Below are 18921 nucleotides of genomic sequence, written 5' to 3'. Positions count from 1 at the left end.
TTTCAGGGAAAGTGAAGAAACTAAGAAACAGTTTTAACTTTAATTTAGATGCACAGAAACAGACACATTCTAATTCTTTCAAAAACAGTGTACCATTTTGCTGTCCACTGGAAAACAATAAGCAGAGAAGCATATTTTTAAAACATGCAAAATATAACAAAATTAAACAACGTGTTCTGATTAATTCTTTATTTTCAACATCAAATACATTGATAAAAATCTTGCACCAATCAGGTAGCCTACCAGATTTTTTTATTTAGACTTTTTTAGGTGCAAAACAAAGAAAAAATACCTCATCAAAACCAAAGACATCAATAATTTCATATGCATCAGTAAAAGAACAGAATACTTCGACAAATACATTATGACAGCTGAGCTTATACCAAAGAAAGGACTTTGCATTGACAGACTACATAGTGCACACAAAAGCATTGGTTTCATAGTACATACAATAAGGTAATACATAAAGTGGCTTGATAATGCGAGTCTCATGACCAGCAGTCTATCCCTTCCTTTTTCAATGGGCACTTTCTGAAGAAACAGACTTCTAATCATAGGCACACAGGATTACAGAATTTTCTAATTTGCAAGATGGCAGCATTTTTTTTCTAAATTTTTGTTTATTTATTTTCTTTAGGCACATTTGAATGCAAAAGAATTTAATACGTCTCTAACACAGTGCAAAACCAAATACCCTTTCTGGGTAACAATCACTTTGAAAACAACTTTCAGGATATAAGGCTACCTTCATTTGAAGGATGAAAGGGAACTGTGAGTAGAAAGGGTAGGACATTAATATTGGGAAAACATTAATTTTAAACTCTCAGATCAATTTGAGATTATGCTACACTTGCAGGTGACAGCAAAGATTGGCTTGTATTACGGTTTCATTGTCAACATCACCCTTCCATTACAGGTGTTGACTTTCTATCTGTAAAGCCATATCATGGTTGTAGATAGCATTGAAAACATCAATATCTTTATTCAAAGAAGAAACGCACTTCACACAAATTCAGCTGAGAATGCCTTATATACAAAACCCATTATCTGTAGGTTGAGTTGCACTCTAATTTTAAAGCAGGAAATTATATACACAAGAGGGGCTTGACATGTTCTTACTAAGCCTGTAATAAGACTAAAGATCTATTGAGGCAGAATTTTTGTTTTGTCGGTAGTTTGCTTATTTTTAAACATTTGGCACAGGTCTTAAGGAATTAGTTGCCATCAACTGAAATGGAAGGAGGCTCCAGTACAAATCCTGACTCATATGAAGGGGATGGTTTGGGGTTTTTTTGCTTGATTTTTTCTCAACTCAAGGTCCAGTGATCTGCTGACAGTCCTTGCAGTATCCTTGGGAGTTCAGCTTGGATTATTTCTTTAATTACATTTTTAAACCTCTCAGTGTAGAGAAGGAGAAAAATCATCAAGTGATGTCACTGAAACATAATAGTAAATTTATCACAACACACACCAATAAACTTTCATTAAACTATTTTACCCGAGTACAAATCTTACTACCCCAACTGGGAGTTTTACCTGAGACAAAGTCTGCAACATTGAGACGTGGCTCAAACCCCTATAAACCAGAGTAGCTTTCACATATTTAAACACCACATATTCTGACACCACTAAGTGTCAGAATCTCCCTATCTCCTCTTCTACCTCCCAAGCTTTTTGTGATATGTCAGTAACAATCATGTTCTCAAGCAAAGCAAATTCATCTGGTCTATTTATGTTTGCCATGTGCTGGTATTACATTGCCTATGTTTCTAGAGGGTTTCTTTGTTTTTTCATGTTTTTGTTTTTTTAAAAAAATCCATGTATAAATGTTACAAAATAATTATTTTGTTAGCTGTCCAGAGACATCACTATGAATGTTTTGGTAAAAGCATAATTAGCTGCCTTGAAGTTTTCTTTCTTTTTTTTTTTTTTACATGCTATATATTTTTATGTAATATCCAGCACCAGATATTCAGGTAGTACTGGTTTGTCAGCTGCAAATATAAAGTATATATGTATATATGTATATATATACACACATAAAATAGCATCTTTGAAATAACAATTACCAAATGTCAGGCACAATTGTTTGCATACACAAGAGCATCATTCATCATTATATGAAAAAAGTGATTTTTGTATCATTGACTTTATTTAATCAATTGAATAGCTACATTCATCTGTCTGATATGGGGGCCATCTTTATAGATAACTCTGGGAATGTTACTATATTCATTAAGGTGCTGCTTCAATAAAAAGTTAATGACATGGATCCTAAATCTGCCCCGAGGTAAATTAATGTATTACTGGGAATTACTCTTTCTAGGTTGCCCTTCGCTGTTGTCACCACAAACATGGGAGGACTGGATGAAAGCTAAATTGCTTCCTTGCAAGGCCTGAGCCCAGGAGAGAATTCATAATTATTGTGAGCTGACTGATATTATTCTGTATATTCCAAGACACATTATGATACCCTTCTGACTGCTGCATACCAATTCAAATCATGCTTTTTCCATCTTCACTAGGAAAATCTCATGAGAGTAAAGGTACTTGCCCTTTATGGTACCATCCAAATCTGAACCTCCGTTGTGAATTGCTCTCTATGAACTACCTTTCATGCTCTAGGTCAAATTTACACTTGAATCAATGTAATGACTTATTCTGGGATGTAGGAAGGGAGACATTCATTTAAACAAATTTGCCTTCCAGCTTATGAGCCTGATCTGTGTGTTCTAGCCTAGACAACAACAAGTTGCATGTACAGTATTTAAAGAGCAGCTCTAATGCATACTGGGCTACAAGTAAAGGATGACAGTGAAGCACACGAATTTAACTACAGTGATTCCTGTGCTCCATTCAGATCTTAGCCTGCACTCATTTCAGTAAACTCATGGTTTTTCTAACACATCTGAAAACCAGCTACTAAAAAAACCAGAATTTCCATTTTTTTTCATGACATTTAGGAGCCCTCAAAAAGCCCTTAGGTACCAAAAAAGTGCTCACGCACACACACACATACACATACACACATGCTTTTACTGAATACACAAAAAGACAAAATCTTCGGCACATTCAGAAAAAAATGACACCATAGTATGCATCAAGAAAAGGCCTATGAACTTACAGGGACTGCTTCACATGTTTAGGCTTGCAGTTTTCAAGGAATCTTAAACATTGGTAGCATATAGCTTTAGGCTTTCAAACTTCTCATATCCTCAGATATGTACATTAAACTATTATAGACACCATTATGTACATTCACTAAAGAATTGAATTCTTGACTTGAAGCACAAAACCTGTCCTACGCCTTGCTGCCTTCACAAGTGCTGTGAAACTTCATCTCACTGCACACAGACTCCACCTGTGTGACAGAGAGCGTAATTAGACATAGGCACTCCTGTATGGCATTACTTGCACTGTTTCCTATATTGAGTTTCTATGGGATATTCCAATGAACATAAAGGTTTCAACTATAGTAAAAACATCCCTGAACCATTTCACTAGCACTGTGGCCAGCTGCTGTGGAGCACCCTACACATGTGCTAGGAAACAGCCTCACTCGTAGGGTGGTTGCTTCCAACCAGCTGTTGGAATAGTCCCTGGTCCATGCTAACTCCCAATCTGCACCCGTCACTCAGAAGTGCAGATAGCACAGGCAAAGTTTATCATTACATTAGTAAAATAACCCTGGCATATGTAATAATCTCATTCCAGTACCCAGCAAAGTTCCCTGACATTTAATTTTCTAGCATAGAGCCAGTCAAACAGCAGCGCCAACTCCTACTTTGGATAGCATATCATGTGGAGTTCTTCAGTCTCTTTCACGTCTTGTTGAAACTCTTGATGTCAGTGGACCTTTTGTATATTTACAGTTGGTCTGAAGAATCAAACTGATCCTTATGAATATCCTTAGGAGCTACAGACATGCATGGAGAAAGATTCATCTTTCTGGACATGCAGTCCCAAAGTCTACACCATGTGTGAGGCTCATTGCCCAGTGTTGGTGTCACAGGTGAGCTGGCTCTTAACAGTGATTTTGAAGCATGCCACAACAAGAGCCAAGGAATGCCAAGGCAAGGAAAAACCTGCTGCTCTGACTGTGATACTAGCCCTCCCACACACAGCTAGACCACACTCTGCTGAGTGGGATGGGATCATCCCACCCCTCTGTGCCAGTCTCGCACTGGCATCCTCACCCCTTGCTTTGTAGCACAACAAAGCACAGAATAGGGAGAGGGATTTTTTGTAAATAGTGCTGGATCCTGTATGTGTGTGAAGATCTTTCTTAAAGACCTGGTGATTTTTGTAATCATCTGGTCTGATTCAAGAGTAATTCTCTATGTTATCACTGTTTGCCATGTTGCCCTGGATTTACACTCTTGGGCAACAAAACTATTTAGCTTTCTAGGATCAGACAAGATAGCATGCATGCAAAGCAATTCATCTAGAGGATATGGTAAGGGTACCTAAAAGTTTGGTCAGAATGAGGTTAAAAGGGAGTTGTCTGGTGATGTAAGCCAGCAAACACTATAATTCTCAAACAGCAGTTCCTTTGTACTGTAGGAATAAAAGAGGCAGGAATCTAACTAGACTACCAAGGCAGTCTCTAGCAGTGCAACTTCCCTATGGAACACTAAAATGCCAGTCAACTTTCTCTTTACACTGCCCAAGAAGTCATCCAGAATCTCTACCAAACTGCTTCAAAATTTCAAGCAAGTAAAGGACTAAGTGAGCTCAGGATTTTGGATGGATATTAACAAAGACCACCACTCATGAAGATACCAATATGCATAGGTGGTACGGCCTATCAATTTATAGTAAAATGAATGTATGCTTCAGATGAGGACTTAGTTACCCAAATAACATTCAAAATTAAATTAAAACACTGAAAATTTTAAATCAAGTTAGCCAGACAATCCTTGCTGGCTGTCCATGGCAATGAAATGTCTTCCATTTAGGATAAGCAATCAAATTAGGCAAGCGCTTGACAAACACTCATATGGAAAATGCTGGTGTCTGTTGTCACTGGAGTGTTTTCAAAGGTGGCACTGCAGATGAAAAGAAGCATGAGCTAGGTAGAACACTGCTGGGTTTCTCATACCACTGTATATGCTGACTTCCACCTATATTGTATTCTGCATACTCTCCTCTTCTTTGCTGTTTACATAAAAAGACTGCAAGGAATGAGATGAAGCTGATGCAGTTGTCAGCTGGCTTCTGTTCTCCTCCTCCATGGGTGCAGCACTCCTGGCTGCTGGGGCGTGCAGTCGGTGAGCGTCCAGCATCTCTAGCAAGAGATCGTAGAGTGGAACTACATTCTTACACTTCATGTTGTACAGGTGCTCCATTCCTTTGTTGCTGTGGGTTGTGATGAAAAAAGTTACTTTCCAAGTATGCTATGGGGCAGAGGGGGGAAGCTACAAGCTAATAATATTTGCTGGGTTCATATAAATCCTGCCTCTACTAAACAACTTAGCAGTGCATTTGCTGCACACATCTGCTATGGTTAAGCAGACAGCAGTACCTTCAAAGAATTTTGCAGACTACTGTAATCAAGAATGTAGCAGACTGCTATGCATCTAGAATTTCCTTAATTGTACAAATTCTTTTTTTTGGGGGGGAGGTGGGGGAAAGGTTCATTAACACAAGAACAAAGAAACTCTGCAAAATGACACAAGCAAGAAAAAACCACATCCCTTGACTTTCCCACAAAGATCTGTGTATCAGTTCAGGAGTTAAAATCTGCATGTTTCAGCTTTAGTAGCTATGATGTGGTGTTTATTCTAATTTAAATTTCATTAGCTGAAATAATGCAAATTAAAATCTGTGTAGCAACACCTCCTGTGGTTTCATAATAATAAAATCTATAGGATATCTTCATAAAAAATTATCCCGTTAACACCTCATTCACTGAGCAGTTGCCTTAAGACATAATTTGGGAGAATCATTTGCTGCAATTACTAATAGTGTGTACTGCAGCTCACTTCTGATTAGCAAAAGGCAAGGTCCTCTAGACTGGAATTTATTAGTTCTGCATTTATCCTCATTCATACAATCCACATAATGATCCTAAATCTCTTTTCTAAAGTGATTTGCAATCATGACACTTGTGAGAAGTGGCTGCATAGAAGTGATAGTTTTATTAAATCTTATAGAAGACTAAAGTTTGCAGAGCTAGGCTACTCCTACATTAATATTCTACTCAGTACTTTCCATACACCTGTGTCCAGGTCTGGGGTCCTCAGCCTGAGGAAAAACTCAGACCTGTTAGACCAGGTTCAGAGCAGGGCCATGAAGGTGATCCAAGGGCTAAAGCGCCTCTCCTATGAGGAAAGGCTTAGAGAACTGGAGTTGTTCAGCCTGGAGAAGAGAAGGCTCCTTACACAAGCCTTCCAGTACCTGAAGGGCCCCCAGAAGAGAGCTGTAGAGGGACTTTTTACAAAGGCATGTAGTGACAGGACCAGGCAGGGTGGTTTCAAAAGGAAAGAGAGCAGGTCTAGATTAGGTACTAGGAAGAAATTCTGTACTGAGAGTTGTGAGGCACTAGAACAGATTGTCCAGAAAAACAACCTGTTGTGGGTCTCCCATCCCTGGAAGTGTTCAAGGCCAGCTTGGACGGCTCTGAGCAACCTGATCTAAGTGGAAGGTGTCCCTGCTCATATCTGGAGGGCTGGAACTAGATCATCCTTAAGGTCCCTTCCATACCAGGCCATTCTGTGATTCTACGACACACACAAGATTAAAAGCAGATACTGCTTTCTATCAAACTATCAGCACAATCAAACAAAAGGCAGAGGAAAAGACAACTAGAATGGACAAATGGGGTAAATATTTTCATACGGATTTTTTCTTTCTTTCCTTTTATTGGTAACAGCCCTTCACACAGTTTGCCCTCCCATCCATGAAAGAAAAGTGCATTTGTGACACCTCTCTTGCATGCGCCCAGTACAGAGGTGCTGACTGCGTGCTTACTCTCACCTCATGTGCCTGATGTGAGAGAGGATGAGGAGGAGCTGAGCCAGTCGTCTGTGCTGCTGCTGCAGAGAAAGACCTGACTTAGCCATTAAGTGGATCAGAGTATCTGTGATTTTGTCCAGGACACGATGAATATAGTCTTTCTCTTCCAGAGATTTCAAGGTGCTGGAAAGAAAAGTGTACACACCTAGAGTAGGAGGCAGAAAGAAAAGAAACAAACCACAGATAAAAATTACTTTGGTGGACTCAGAGTTGCCCAAGGTACGCCCTGTGCTGCCTCTTGAGCTGTGTTAAGCCACGGGATCTGACTGTGTGCCAGCTCTCTTCCTTGGCAGCGATGTCACTGCTCTGAATGACCCTGGAGCATGGATTTGAGCACTGTGGGAAAAGCAGGAGGAGGAAGACAAAGCCACTTTCCTGCCTGGGTCCCACCAAGGTCAGTACCAGGTGCTGGGTGACACCTGCAGCTAGTCCTACCTGTGGGCTGTGCTCTTTTCCTGGTCACTTGGCTCTGAAACCTTGAGGAGATGCTGTTCCTCTTGAGAGCTCTGCAGTACTTACCAACCAACCCAAGCTTTCAGCAGCTTTTGCCATTTCCCCTGCTGGTTAATATTTGATTTTTAGCGATTTTTCTAGACAATTTAGAACTGAATTATCTTACCACAAAACATGCAAACAAAACCAGGGTTTGTTTATGGATGTTTGCCTCAATGAAATTCTCCCAACCCAGCAAAAGCCTTGGAAGTGTGCTCCTTCGCCTGCAAAGCTGACTCTGCTTCAAAAACAGTGTCCAAATCAGCTTGTGCAAATTTAGCTGTCTTGAATAGCTTACTGCTGAAAGTGAGCAGCCTGCAGGTTTGGACCAGATAAAAATTTTTCCAGAAGACAAAACACCTTAAAACTCCCTCTCCAAGAGCCCCTCTACATCACCTACAAGAGTCTCTAATCCAGGCATAAGAGCTTTTGCTACTAGTAAATCTTAGGAAGATGAAGCACATCAGCTAGTAAAATGGGAAAATCTAAACTATTTTGGGCTGTTTTATCTTGATTTTTTTCTGGACAACAACACACAGCCAATGTGAACCAGGTCACAACAACACTGTGCTGCCAAAAGAGAGATGTTGCATTCAGCATCAGTTTTTGAATCTTTTGGACTGAGCAAACAACTCTAAACAGGTCATATTGCCATAATCCAGTCCTGAGGCACCAGAGGTTTAAGATGTTCATACAGGAATACAATCAAAGTGGCTGCATTATAGAGTGTTCATCGTCCTGTGTCTATAACAGACTCGACAAATCCTGTGCTTTGGCCCTTCTGCATCAGCTTACAGAGCAAGGAAGAGATCTGGATTCTGTCCTTGGGAAAAAATGGTTTCTGGAATAATTTTTTGGTTTTCTTTTCTTTAAAGCATCATATATAGCAGAATATGGAATGCAGTTAGTGCTATTAAGAATAAAAGACATTCGGACACTAGCATGCACACACAAGCTATAGCTTGTCAGATATATATGGTATAGCTTGTTTTTATTGTTTGCAGCCTTGGGGCTACCACTGGATGTGAAGATACTTTGCTGTGCATCTGAGCAGTCAGGGAGCCGAGATTTTTTTAACATCTTAGCCTACCTCATCTCCTCACATCATCTGGGTACTTCAAAGACCTGACATCTAGAACTACTGTAACCTACAAGTACTTTTTATGATTTTTTTTCTTCTGTGCTAAAAAATAAATGTAAATGTGTTTGTGAATGTGAGTGTCTCTGGGAAAGAGTAAGCAAGAAACTGTTTTAAAAGACCGCAAGGATAACTCCAACATAGTACCACTTCTGAAAATTTTCAGTCTGAGTTCTTAATTTTGGTAATGGGTATTGCTTCAAGCTTCATATAGATAAATAGTACAGTGGCCTCTTTTCTGACATGGCTTTTCATAGCTATTATTATTTTTACTGAAATTCACAAAAAAAAACTGGTCCTTGGGCTTTTCTCAGCTGAACCTTTCTCACCTGACTCTGAACACCCTCACATATGACTATTGACAATACAAGGTTTGATAGCTTAACACATACCTGTAGGGGCAAGATTCTTAAATATCACTGGCAGAGCACAATCCACTAGAAGGAAATATTAATCTCATAAATGCACAGTGCCTCCAGAGAAGTTTACTTCAGCCACAGGAACCTACTGTGCTCTTGCAGCAATACCCCATAGCTTCACATTACTGAAACTAGTAAAAGAAAGAATCTTTCAGGAGGAATTTTTTCTCACCTAGGTCTAGTCTAGAAGCTATTAAAAACTGTAAATCACAAAAGCACTCCCCAATAACTGTAGAGAATTCAGGCAACCGCCAGTCAATAACTGCCAAAGAAAATTATGTTTAGCTTTCCTTTCTACACCCTCACAGTGATTGCTCCTGCCCCAGGCCATTGACCAGATTGCCAAAAAAGAAAAAAAAAAAAAGCTGGCTATCACACACACATACACATCCAAGCAGAGCTTTCAAATGAGGGTGCAGAAAATTGCCTTAGCAAAGTGAAATTTAATAGTCTCCAAGGCCTTTCCAAGCCTAAATTCAATAGCTACCAAGTTGATTTCCAGCTCTTTCTGTAGCTCAGTGTTGTAAAACCTCACAGGTGCAAAAAGAAGCAAAGCACCACCCCACAAGCAAGCAAAGCCTGTTGGTCCACGCCCATAACACATGCCAGAAGAGGATCCCGTGCCACCCCTTGGCATACAATGATAGAATTTTATATCTCTCACCATATATAATTATATATTTGTTGCATGTTACTGTAGAAGAGAATGTCCTCAAAATCTTTTCTGCCACAATAAACCCCAGTTTAAAGTATTTTTTTACATTTAGAGTTCAGGCTCACAGAACAACACCCACGGCTCTTCTTCTTCCACCACACCCAATTGCTCTGAAGCTGTGGAAAGACAGGCTGAGGTATGAGGAAATTCATCTCTGTACCATGCACTTCTGGAATCATCCAACCCCCAAAATAAAGAAATAAATAAGCACAATTTATCAGGAACTGAAAAACTTCAGGAGAAAAGAGTAACAAGCAGTCACGTGGAATAATGTATCAGGAGATCTCCTGTATTCATCAAATCAGCAAAATCTTTTTAGCTCTGTGGACTAACTAGCTAAATAATTGGGTAAATCAGCTGCTAAGGCAGATGTGACCTACATCTTCATGTCCAAAATGAAGGCCTGTTGCTTTGCCACATAGCACCATTCCTCTTCTCTGATACACTCAAAAGTAAAACATCTAGCATCATCTTGCCCTTTCTAGTATTTTTTTCCCAATGTTAAGTAACAGCTGAATGTGGTTTTCAAAAACACTAATTTGCTTTTTAGTCAAAAGATTTATTGCTGCAGCTTTAGAGGGGGACCTTTAGGTTTGCTATTGAGATGGACACAATTATGTCCTTGTTACAGACATGTTGTCACCTTAATACCTCAGGAAAACTGTGGAAGTAGCATAAGCATCTACCTTTGTTAACAAACAAAACCTTCCATCATTTCTACATGCACTGAGCAAATCTAAAAATAAAAAATAAAAAAAATCTGTGTTTTTTCCAAAACCACATGGAAAAGGAGTGTAAAGATATTAAACAGCCTTGCAAGATGTTGCAAAACTAGAAATGTCCAACAAAGGCAATAAACAACTCCACTTCATCTGAAGAGACTTCCAGATGTCCGAGGATTTAATAAAGAAATGTTTGTGTACACTCACTGAATTAAATCCACACAACGATTTAGAATGCAAATGCAGACTGCTTTTAAACACAAGATGTAGCATAATCAGTCCTATTTGTTTAATTAATCCACTTGTTTAAACCATTTTGAGATCTGCTGGTTTAATCACATGCATATATAATGCAGACAGCATAATAAGCCAAAAATTCATTGTGTGTTTATCTGCTGTTTGTTTAGTAGAAGATTTGTGAATCTTTACACATACACTCACAGAAAGAAACCAGGTTAGGGTAGGTTTGGATGTCATCTAGTTCATCCTCTTGCTCAAATAGTGGTAACTGCAGAGTTAGAACAAGCTGCCCAGAGCTTTGTCCAGCTGAGTTCTGAGTGTTTGCAAGGATTGAGATCCTACATCTTTCTGGCTAACCTGTTCCAGTGCTAAACCTCACACTGGGTAGAGTTTTTGTTCTGTTTACCTGGTCAGGATCTGCCTTGCTGTGGTTTGTCTCCACTGCAGATTGTCCTCTCCTCTTGCACCTCTGAGAAGGGTCTGGCCCTGGCTCCTCCAGAACCTGTTCATCATCTCCATAACCAGCTGCTCATCAGCGCTCTGAGGGCTGCAGTAAGACCTTCCCTTACCTTCTCTTCCCCTGGATTAACCAACTCAGCTCTCTCAGCCACATGCTTCAGAGCACAGAATGTCTCATATCTGTCCAACACTTTATGTAAGGAGGTTGGCTAAGACATTTTATAGGATCTATGCCAACACTTACACAACTCTTACACATACCCCAAATTCTGCTCTGTAAGGCAGTCTAATGCCTCTTAATTTGAGCATCTCAAGAGTCTGATAGCCAGAAACTTGCATCCACATTCCCACTGTGTAGTTATAAAATTAGTTTGTTGTAGGAACACAAATACTGAAATGTACCTTTATGCATAAAGATAATGACATCCAATACAGACATACATTCTATGGCCATATACACATTGAGTTCACAGTGGTCCCATCGCTCTTATGTACAGAAGGAAATCTGCCTCTGATTATCACTGACTTCATTTGCTATATATAGATATATATTTTTCCTTTTTCTAACAGTTTTTCCTTAGGGGAATATTGTAATGAAAAAATCCCACTAACACAGCGAGATGTGCTTATGAAGGATAGCTGGTGATGCCTGGCAGGGCTTTGTCAGAATAAAATATCGTGTTTTATGAATCAATACTAAACACAACTTAGGCACAAAATTTCTCTAGAGCATGACTTAAATTCTTCATGTTCAAGACATGAACATCTAATTTCTTTCATTCAAACTTCCAGTTCTATTTTTTCTAATTGAAATTCAAAATTTTTATAAATCAATTACATATTCCAGATTTATTTAAGTTAATTACCCTTGAATATATTAGCTAAAATTCTGGAGAAGCATTACCTTCCAGGAAGAATATTTAACTCTAGGAAATATTCTGTTATAATTATCAGGGCAATAAAAGGAAAATAAAATGTCAAACAGTAATTAGAATTGTCATATCCTGGCAATTAAGGTAAGAACAATAGCCCTTCATTCCTAATATGCCACTTGCTTTCCTCAAATGTAACTTTTTGGCAATTGGTTACAACCACAACAAAACCTGAACCACATTCATATCTCATAGAACATAAATAAAGCATTTTATATTAGATTGTATAAATGCATAATTTTCCTTGGACTTTGAGGAGACGACATCCAAGCTTCCATAAAGAAAAGTGCCGGAACATCTCCTGCATTTACAGTTAGCCTCTGATGTCAATATCCAAAATTTCTTTTTCCTGCAATTTGGGCAAGTGATCTGTTAGACAACTGGATAAAACAGAAACAGAGCCCTCCACATCTGTTTTCTCTAGAGGGTGGTACCATCCACAAGTTCAAATGCAACAGAAAAACTTTACAAGTGGGTAAATCCTCAGCATTGGGAAACTCTGGCATCTTTAGTCACCAGGTAACAGCTTAGCAGGGAGTTGTGTCTAAAATTTTTTTACTTTGGTGCCTATATTATTATTTTAGATGTCTATTATTTCTATGAGAATACCATGAGGTCTCATTTCTGCATATAAAAAAATTGTCTGGAGTTTTTTTCTCATTTCCAACAGAAGAGAGTCCTCCAGTGTGCAACTGAAGTTTTCTGTCACATGTTTCAAGTTAAATTTGCTTTTTTGATCATCTCATGCAAAATTCAAATCATCTAACCTTACATATTTATATCTGTATCTGTACTTACACTTGTTATCTAGTCATCTATTTTTGCAGTGTACTTCAGGATGAGATTTACAGCCAAAAACTATAAAGGAAGTGGAAAGTGATTACACCAGTTTTAGATGCCTATAATTCAATACAAACTAAACCATGATAAACTCAATCACATTTTTGCCCTTATTTCCTTTTATTTTGCCATCACCTGAGCACTGCAGTTAAGCATTGCCTTTGGGTGCCATGTGTGTGGTTCCAGCTACATCAGTGCCTTGTAAGCAGAGTTTTAAGACCTGGCAACATCTAGTTCAAAGCACTCCTCTGACCACTCTCCACATCAGCTGCACACAGTGTGTCACCTACTCACTGCATCCATTCTCTGGCTCTCATCTGCATCACCAGACAGGTTTGACTGCGCCCATCTCTGCCTGGTGGTCCTGCCTGCATCTGTGTTGAAAACCCCTTCCCATTGCTGCTGTCTCAAAATGAAAATGCCATTAAGGACAGCAAGCAGTGTTCAACCACATGCAGAAGCAGCCACAATTACCCAAGTGACAGCAAAGCACACAACTTACCAGAATTGAGCAGGATGATGGACTTAAGGCACACAAATTCCTCCCCTTGAAGGTTCATCATGCGAAACCGAGCAGCAGTAGCCAGCAGCATGTCAAAAATTTCCACCATGCCCTCCACACATTTCCCTTGATTCCTGTGTGAATACCATCAATGGGGAGACATTCAGCTTTAACCTGAAGCTACCATGGGTTTTTCATTGGTCCAACCTTGGACCAATACCCTCCAATTTGGTTTCATCAGCTTACGAGCAAGTATGTGACTTCCTACTCTCTGCACATTTGATATATGTGTGATTACAAAAGCACTGCTCTCAGTGTTCCAAGTAAAATAAATAAACTATTAAGTGCTGCATTTCCAAAAAAAATCAGTTTCAGGAACTCATCTCATTACTGTGGTGGAACATTTTAAATTGACTCAACCAAATCCTCGTATTGAGGAAAAAATTTGTTTAAAACTACATTTTGATTTGTGTGTATGTGATCTGCTTTTGTCATTTTGCTTCCTCTTTCTTTTCTTTTTTTCTCTTTAACTGAAATGATCCCAATTCTTCACATTTCTTCCTCCCTAAACATTTGCACTTGTTTCTAGATGCCTGAGCAACCTTTAATGTTCCAACATACTTCTCTTGATGTTCAATGTCAATATAATCCCTCCTTAAAGAACAAGCTTATTCATGAGATCAAGAAGGACCTGGGAGGCCAAAATCATGTCTGTATGACTGAATAAAACTATCCATTCACTCCACATATTGAGTAACTTCTTACATAGCAGCATTAAACAAAGCTGAAGTTTGGAATGTCTCAAAGTGTTCATTAGTAATGGCAATTAACCATCTCCTGCTCACAGTACAAGGTATTCCCACTCACTAATTTTCATCTTGCCCACTCAACCTGCAGCTGAAGAATTGATGGAGATTGTAATTATTTTTTGTGAAAATTCAGTCTGCAGATCTTTTGGTCATTTCCACTGCTACCTTTTACAAGAACTACCTACTTTTACTTCTATTAGGCCTTCCTGAGTGAAATTTTAATATATAAGACTTAATGAGTGACCCGATCTGCTGTTTAGAAATACAATACTTTTTAGATATGGCTTTCATCAACAAAATTAAGAACATTGGTACAGGAAAATGCAAAAAGAAATTTCAAATGAACAGACTATGATTTATAACATGAGAAAGATTAAACATGTCCTAATTTCATTGTCACAAGTAACCTACCAGCATAGACACACCTGCCTCAGGTCTTAACACAGATGTGCTGTTGAGAACCTGTAGCTGATGTCTGAACCCGCACCAGAGCCTCAGACAAAGCAGACATCTTCCCTTCTCACTGCAGACTGAGAAAACTCTTTGCACTCTCCAAGGCATCAGGACAAGTTCCAATGCTTCTGATACAATATATTTGCCCATAACTATAGAAAGACTAATTTCCTCTCTATAGAGTTTAGCACAGAGGACTAGAATCCTTTAATAGTTTTGCATAAACTTAAAAAATACCCCCAAAAAAGTTTGTTTAAGAATTTAGTATTTCAGGATTTTGCAGAAAGAAGCAGCTTCTGTGGATCAAAAAAATGACCCATATTAAAAAAAAAATCTTTATGTCTGACTGAGATATTTGTTTGGTTCCTAGAATCCACAAAACTACTGCAGCCAGAATTCAAAGCTTTTCAAAATATTACACAATCTGAACGAACTTTGCATGTCTACCATCAGAGAAAAAAAAAAGGAACAGGAAGTTATTTGTAAAATCAGACTATTTAACATGCCTTGTGGTGCCTCCTGAGACAGACATTTTGATAGCAAGTAAGAATTATTCCCAGCCTCCTAGAAAAATAGTTCAATAGACGGTAGTTTACAAAATCAATATTCCAATCATGATTCTCTTGCTGACAAGTATGACCTCTGGATAAAAACCCCTAATCCAGCAACACATATTCCATGAGCCTAAACCAACATGTGTGCCTCTTCCCCATTAACCGCACTCGTATGATAGAGGATTAATAAAAATTATGTAAATTTAGGAGATTCTAAATTGTTCCTATCTCTTTTGTTTTGCTATCTGCTGAGTGTGTGAAAGACCAGGCTACTCCATAAGGGGAAAAAAAAAAAAAAAAAAAAAGGGTACCTCTTTAGGTAATGTGCTTTAGGAGAAGTTATATATCCAGCTTACCTTTAGGTATTCATGTATGCATGGCATGACCTAGAAATTTCTGCTTTATTTTCAGAGGTAGGAAGCAAAGCCAGCTCTATTGACATCAATGGGAACTGCAGGAGCTAAGTATCTTTGCTATACAGGGTTCTATTAATGTTTTTATTATTATTTAGGCTACAACAATTATTTTCTTTGTCAATCAACAAGAAACTATCTGAAACTGAAATCTCCAGTTCTCCTGAATTGCCTTCTAGTTTTCTAACATAAGCTGATAATACCATCACATCTTCACAGTTATGTGTTCAGTTGATGGGGAGGCCTGTCTGGGAAAGCCTACAGAACTTTCCTGAAGGAAAAATTAGCAATAGATTAAACAATTATCTTTATCCTACCATCTTGCTGTTGTCTTTGTGTACTCTCATCTTACTGAAGAGAAGGCAACAAAAGCTTGTTTACTGCACAGCATCACAGGGTATTCTCAGAAGAATCCTTTAAATTTGGCTATTGGGGAATGTTTAGGAAAGTTAAATCATTTGAATTGAAGGTCTTAAGTGACTGCATAAAAGTACTATGTGTATTAACTTTGTAGGTCTATAGAATGGCAGCACCATCCAGGCCAGAGGGCAATCCAGAATGACTTTAGTCCAACCTTCCTCTCAAAGTGGGGTCAGCTCACTCAAGGCTTTATGCAATGCTGGTCTTGAAAATCTCCAAGGATGGAGATTGCACAACATCTCTCAGCTTAATTACTGTCATCATCATGCTTTTTTTCCTCCCCTAGATTCAGACAAAACCTCCCCTGCTTCAAGTGCCTCATCAGGCATTTTAATAAAGAGACTTGATAACCTCCTTGTAGACTGTAGGTTATGCAGACTTAAAAGCCCTTTCTCCTCCAGGTGGAACAAATCCACTTCCTCCAGCCACAAGGTATGGGGTCTGGCCTTGGTGGCTCTCCACTATGTTTACTCAAATTTATTAATATATATCCTGTAATAACTGGATATGGTATTCCAGATAATGAGTGCCACATAAAAGGAGGATAATGGCTTCCCTCCCTCTAATGCCTACACTACCACTGATAGTGGTATCAGTAACCAGGGCTATTCCACTGTATGCAGGAATAAGAATCTAAATTTTATTTCAGTCTTGGGAAAAACCTAGACAGCAGGAATGCCTTTAACAGAAGCACAGGATCAAGTAAAAATTAATATTGAAGGGTGCTTGGGTGAAGGGAACAGGGACTCAAGGACTCAATGGATGTTCTCATCAAACTTTTGATTCAAAGGGAAATGCTAAAGACAGATGCACCATCAGAACAAAGTCTGACTGTGTTTCTTATCTCTCTATCTGCTTTTACCGTGGTACTTCACTTGATGAAAAGGGACTGCCAAGAGCAGATGGGATGCACAAGGCTAGGACAGGGAGTATCAGCTTCAAAAGTGGACTTAGTAACTTGGTGATGAAGCCTCTAAACAAGGCTTGGATGTATTCCTAAGCCTAAAGGTAGGTTAGGAAACAGGGTAGAGAAAAGCTGCAAGGATAACATTCACATTCCCAGTTAGAAAGGAGGACATCCACAGACTTAACTCAAATGCCTGTGCTCTGACACGAGGAGAACAGTAAGTCTGTACACAGACTTCCAAACAAGAGATGATCTTTATATACATTAATGTATTTTATATAAACTAGTTCTATTAACAGACATTGGTAGAAGCTTTCTGCTCCTATGTGAAGCGATGCACAAGAACAGCTTAAGGAGGTGGGATGTCAGGAAAGCTCCATCTGCAAGGATTTAAGACCAAATCAAGAACATCTACTTGGATGCCTTAGATACTGCCAGACAGATATTATAGGGCTACTTAACTAACAGAGGATTCCACTTTTTCCCAATGCTGTGCTTTATCAGTCATTAAAAGATGAGAAAATTTTTATCAGCAGTGCTCAGGCCTATATAGTGTTGGGTTTTCAGTATCTCCAGGGACTGAGACTCCAAAACCTCTTGTCCTGTCACTGAGAAAGAAGAATCTTCCACTGCCTTCTTTACTTCCCCTCTCCATCAGATATTTATCAGACCTGAGTCTTCTCAGATTCTCCTTGTATGAGGGTTTTTCCAGTCCACTCTTTGTGGCCCATCAGTGGCCTCAGTCCAGTCTGTACATGTCTGTCTTGTGTAGGGTAACTCAGAACTGGACACAGCACTCCAGATTTGCCACAGCACGTCTGAGCAGTGAGAGAGCATCACCTACCTCTAGAACCTGCTAAAGCTTTTCCTAGGGCAGTCTGGGAGGGCAGTCTGCTGGCTCAGAGGGCACCTGAATTGTGCTGAATTCTCAGAAAGTTTATGGAGTTTCCCCCACCATGGTGTCCTGGATGCAATTCTGTATTTATGTGTGTGCACATACTTAGGGAGGTTTCCTACTAATATGTTTTGTTATTATGTCTTTCCTGTCCACACCATCCTGGATCAAAGCTCCTTCACCATGTTGGCCAGTCTGTGGAAATCATGATTTTTCCCCACTTTATGGTATGGATCTCACCTCTTCCTAGACATTCTTGATCCTCACAGCAGGTTCCATGAAAAGAAAGTTAAATCCATGTTGTTGGTACCAGATATACAACCAGTTGTGGCCCTGCAGGATCTGTCTGTTCTGCCTCAAGCCCTTTGTCCTCAGCAGCCCCCATGGAATGGACCACTGGGCACCCACATGTTTGACACCTGCCCTCAGAGCCAGGGGGCCAGCCAAGTGTCCTTCCTGACTGGATGAGCAGAGGATCATCCAGCTAGGCAAACAGGGTAAGAGTAGTACTCTGCACATTGGAGCAGTGGTTAATCAGGTCTGAAACACAAAGACAATTAGCTACTAAGTACCTTTAAAGGATTTTTCTCTTTGTAAAATATAATGTGAAATGGGTCTACAAATATGCCAGGTACAAAAAAAATCCCAAAAGTGCTGCTATGACAGTTCTAAGAAAACTAATTACTCTTTGGTCACATTTAGGACATTTAGGTTAGAAAATTATTATGAAAGCTCTCCACTTGGGAATAATAAAGCTAAAATAATTGGCAAAAGAAAAGTTATTCTGATTTACATGAGGGCCTTTTTCAGTTTAATTTATATTCAGTCTGAGTCACCATAAAGCCAAAAAACATTTCAAAATTCTCTCCATATCAGAAATGTAATGAAAGTTTGATTTTGGAATTAACAGCATCACAGTAAAATGTAACCTAGAACTGGGCCTGAGCTTCCAAGGTCAGGGTTACTAGATGAACAAGTAATCTCATAATTTGTG

General features: G+C 39.1%; 1 protein-coding gene across 2 annotated transcripts in view; it reads right to left on the bottom strand.

Moving 5' to 3' along the window:
- Positions 1-226: 226 nt before the first annotated feature.
- The window catches only part of ESR1 (estrogen receptor 1), a 160012-nt gene continuing 141317 nt past the window's right edge, over positions 227-18921 (bottom strand). The window contains exons 7-9 of one of the 2 annotated variants that reach the window (XM_084203462.1): positions 13477-13610; positions 6979-7162; positions 3878-5358 (exon numbers count right to left, since the gene is read on the bottom strand). In XM_084203462.1, the coding sequence (XP_084059588.1) occupies positions 5124-5358; positions 6979-7162; positions 13477-13610 (553 nt within the window). In that variant the 3' untranslated portion in view covers positions 3878-5123. Of the gene's footprint in view, positions 1437-3877; positions 5359-6978; positions 7163-13476; positions 13611-18921 lie in introns of those variants that run through there. The other variant, XM_084203463.1, reaches the window with a different exon arrangement.

This window comes from Fringilla coelebs, assembly GCF_963513975.1.
Source record: "Fringilla coelebs genome assembly, chromosome: 3".
NCBI lineage: Eukaryota > Metazoa > Chordata > Aves > Passeriformes > Fringillidae > Fringilla > Fringilla coelebs.
The sequence above is the reverse complement of the archived record's forward strand: the minus strand, read 5'-3'. Positions and strand labels throughout refer to the sequence as shown.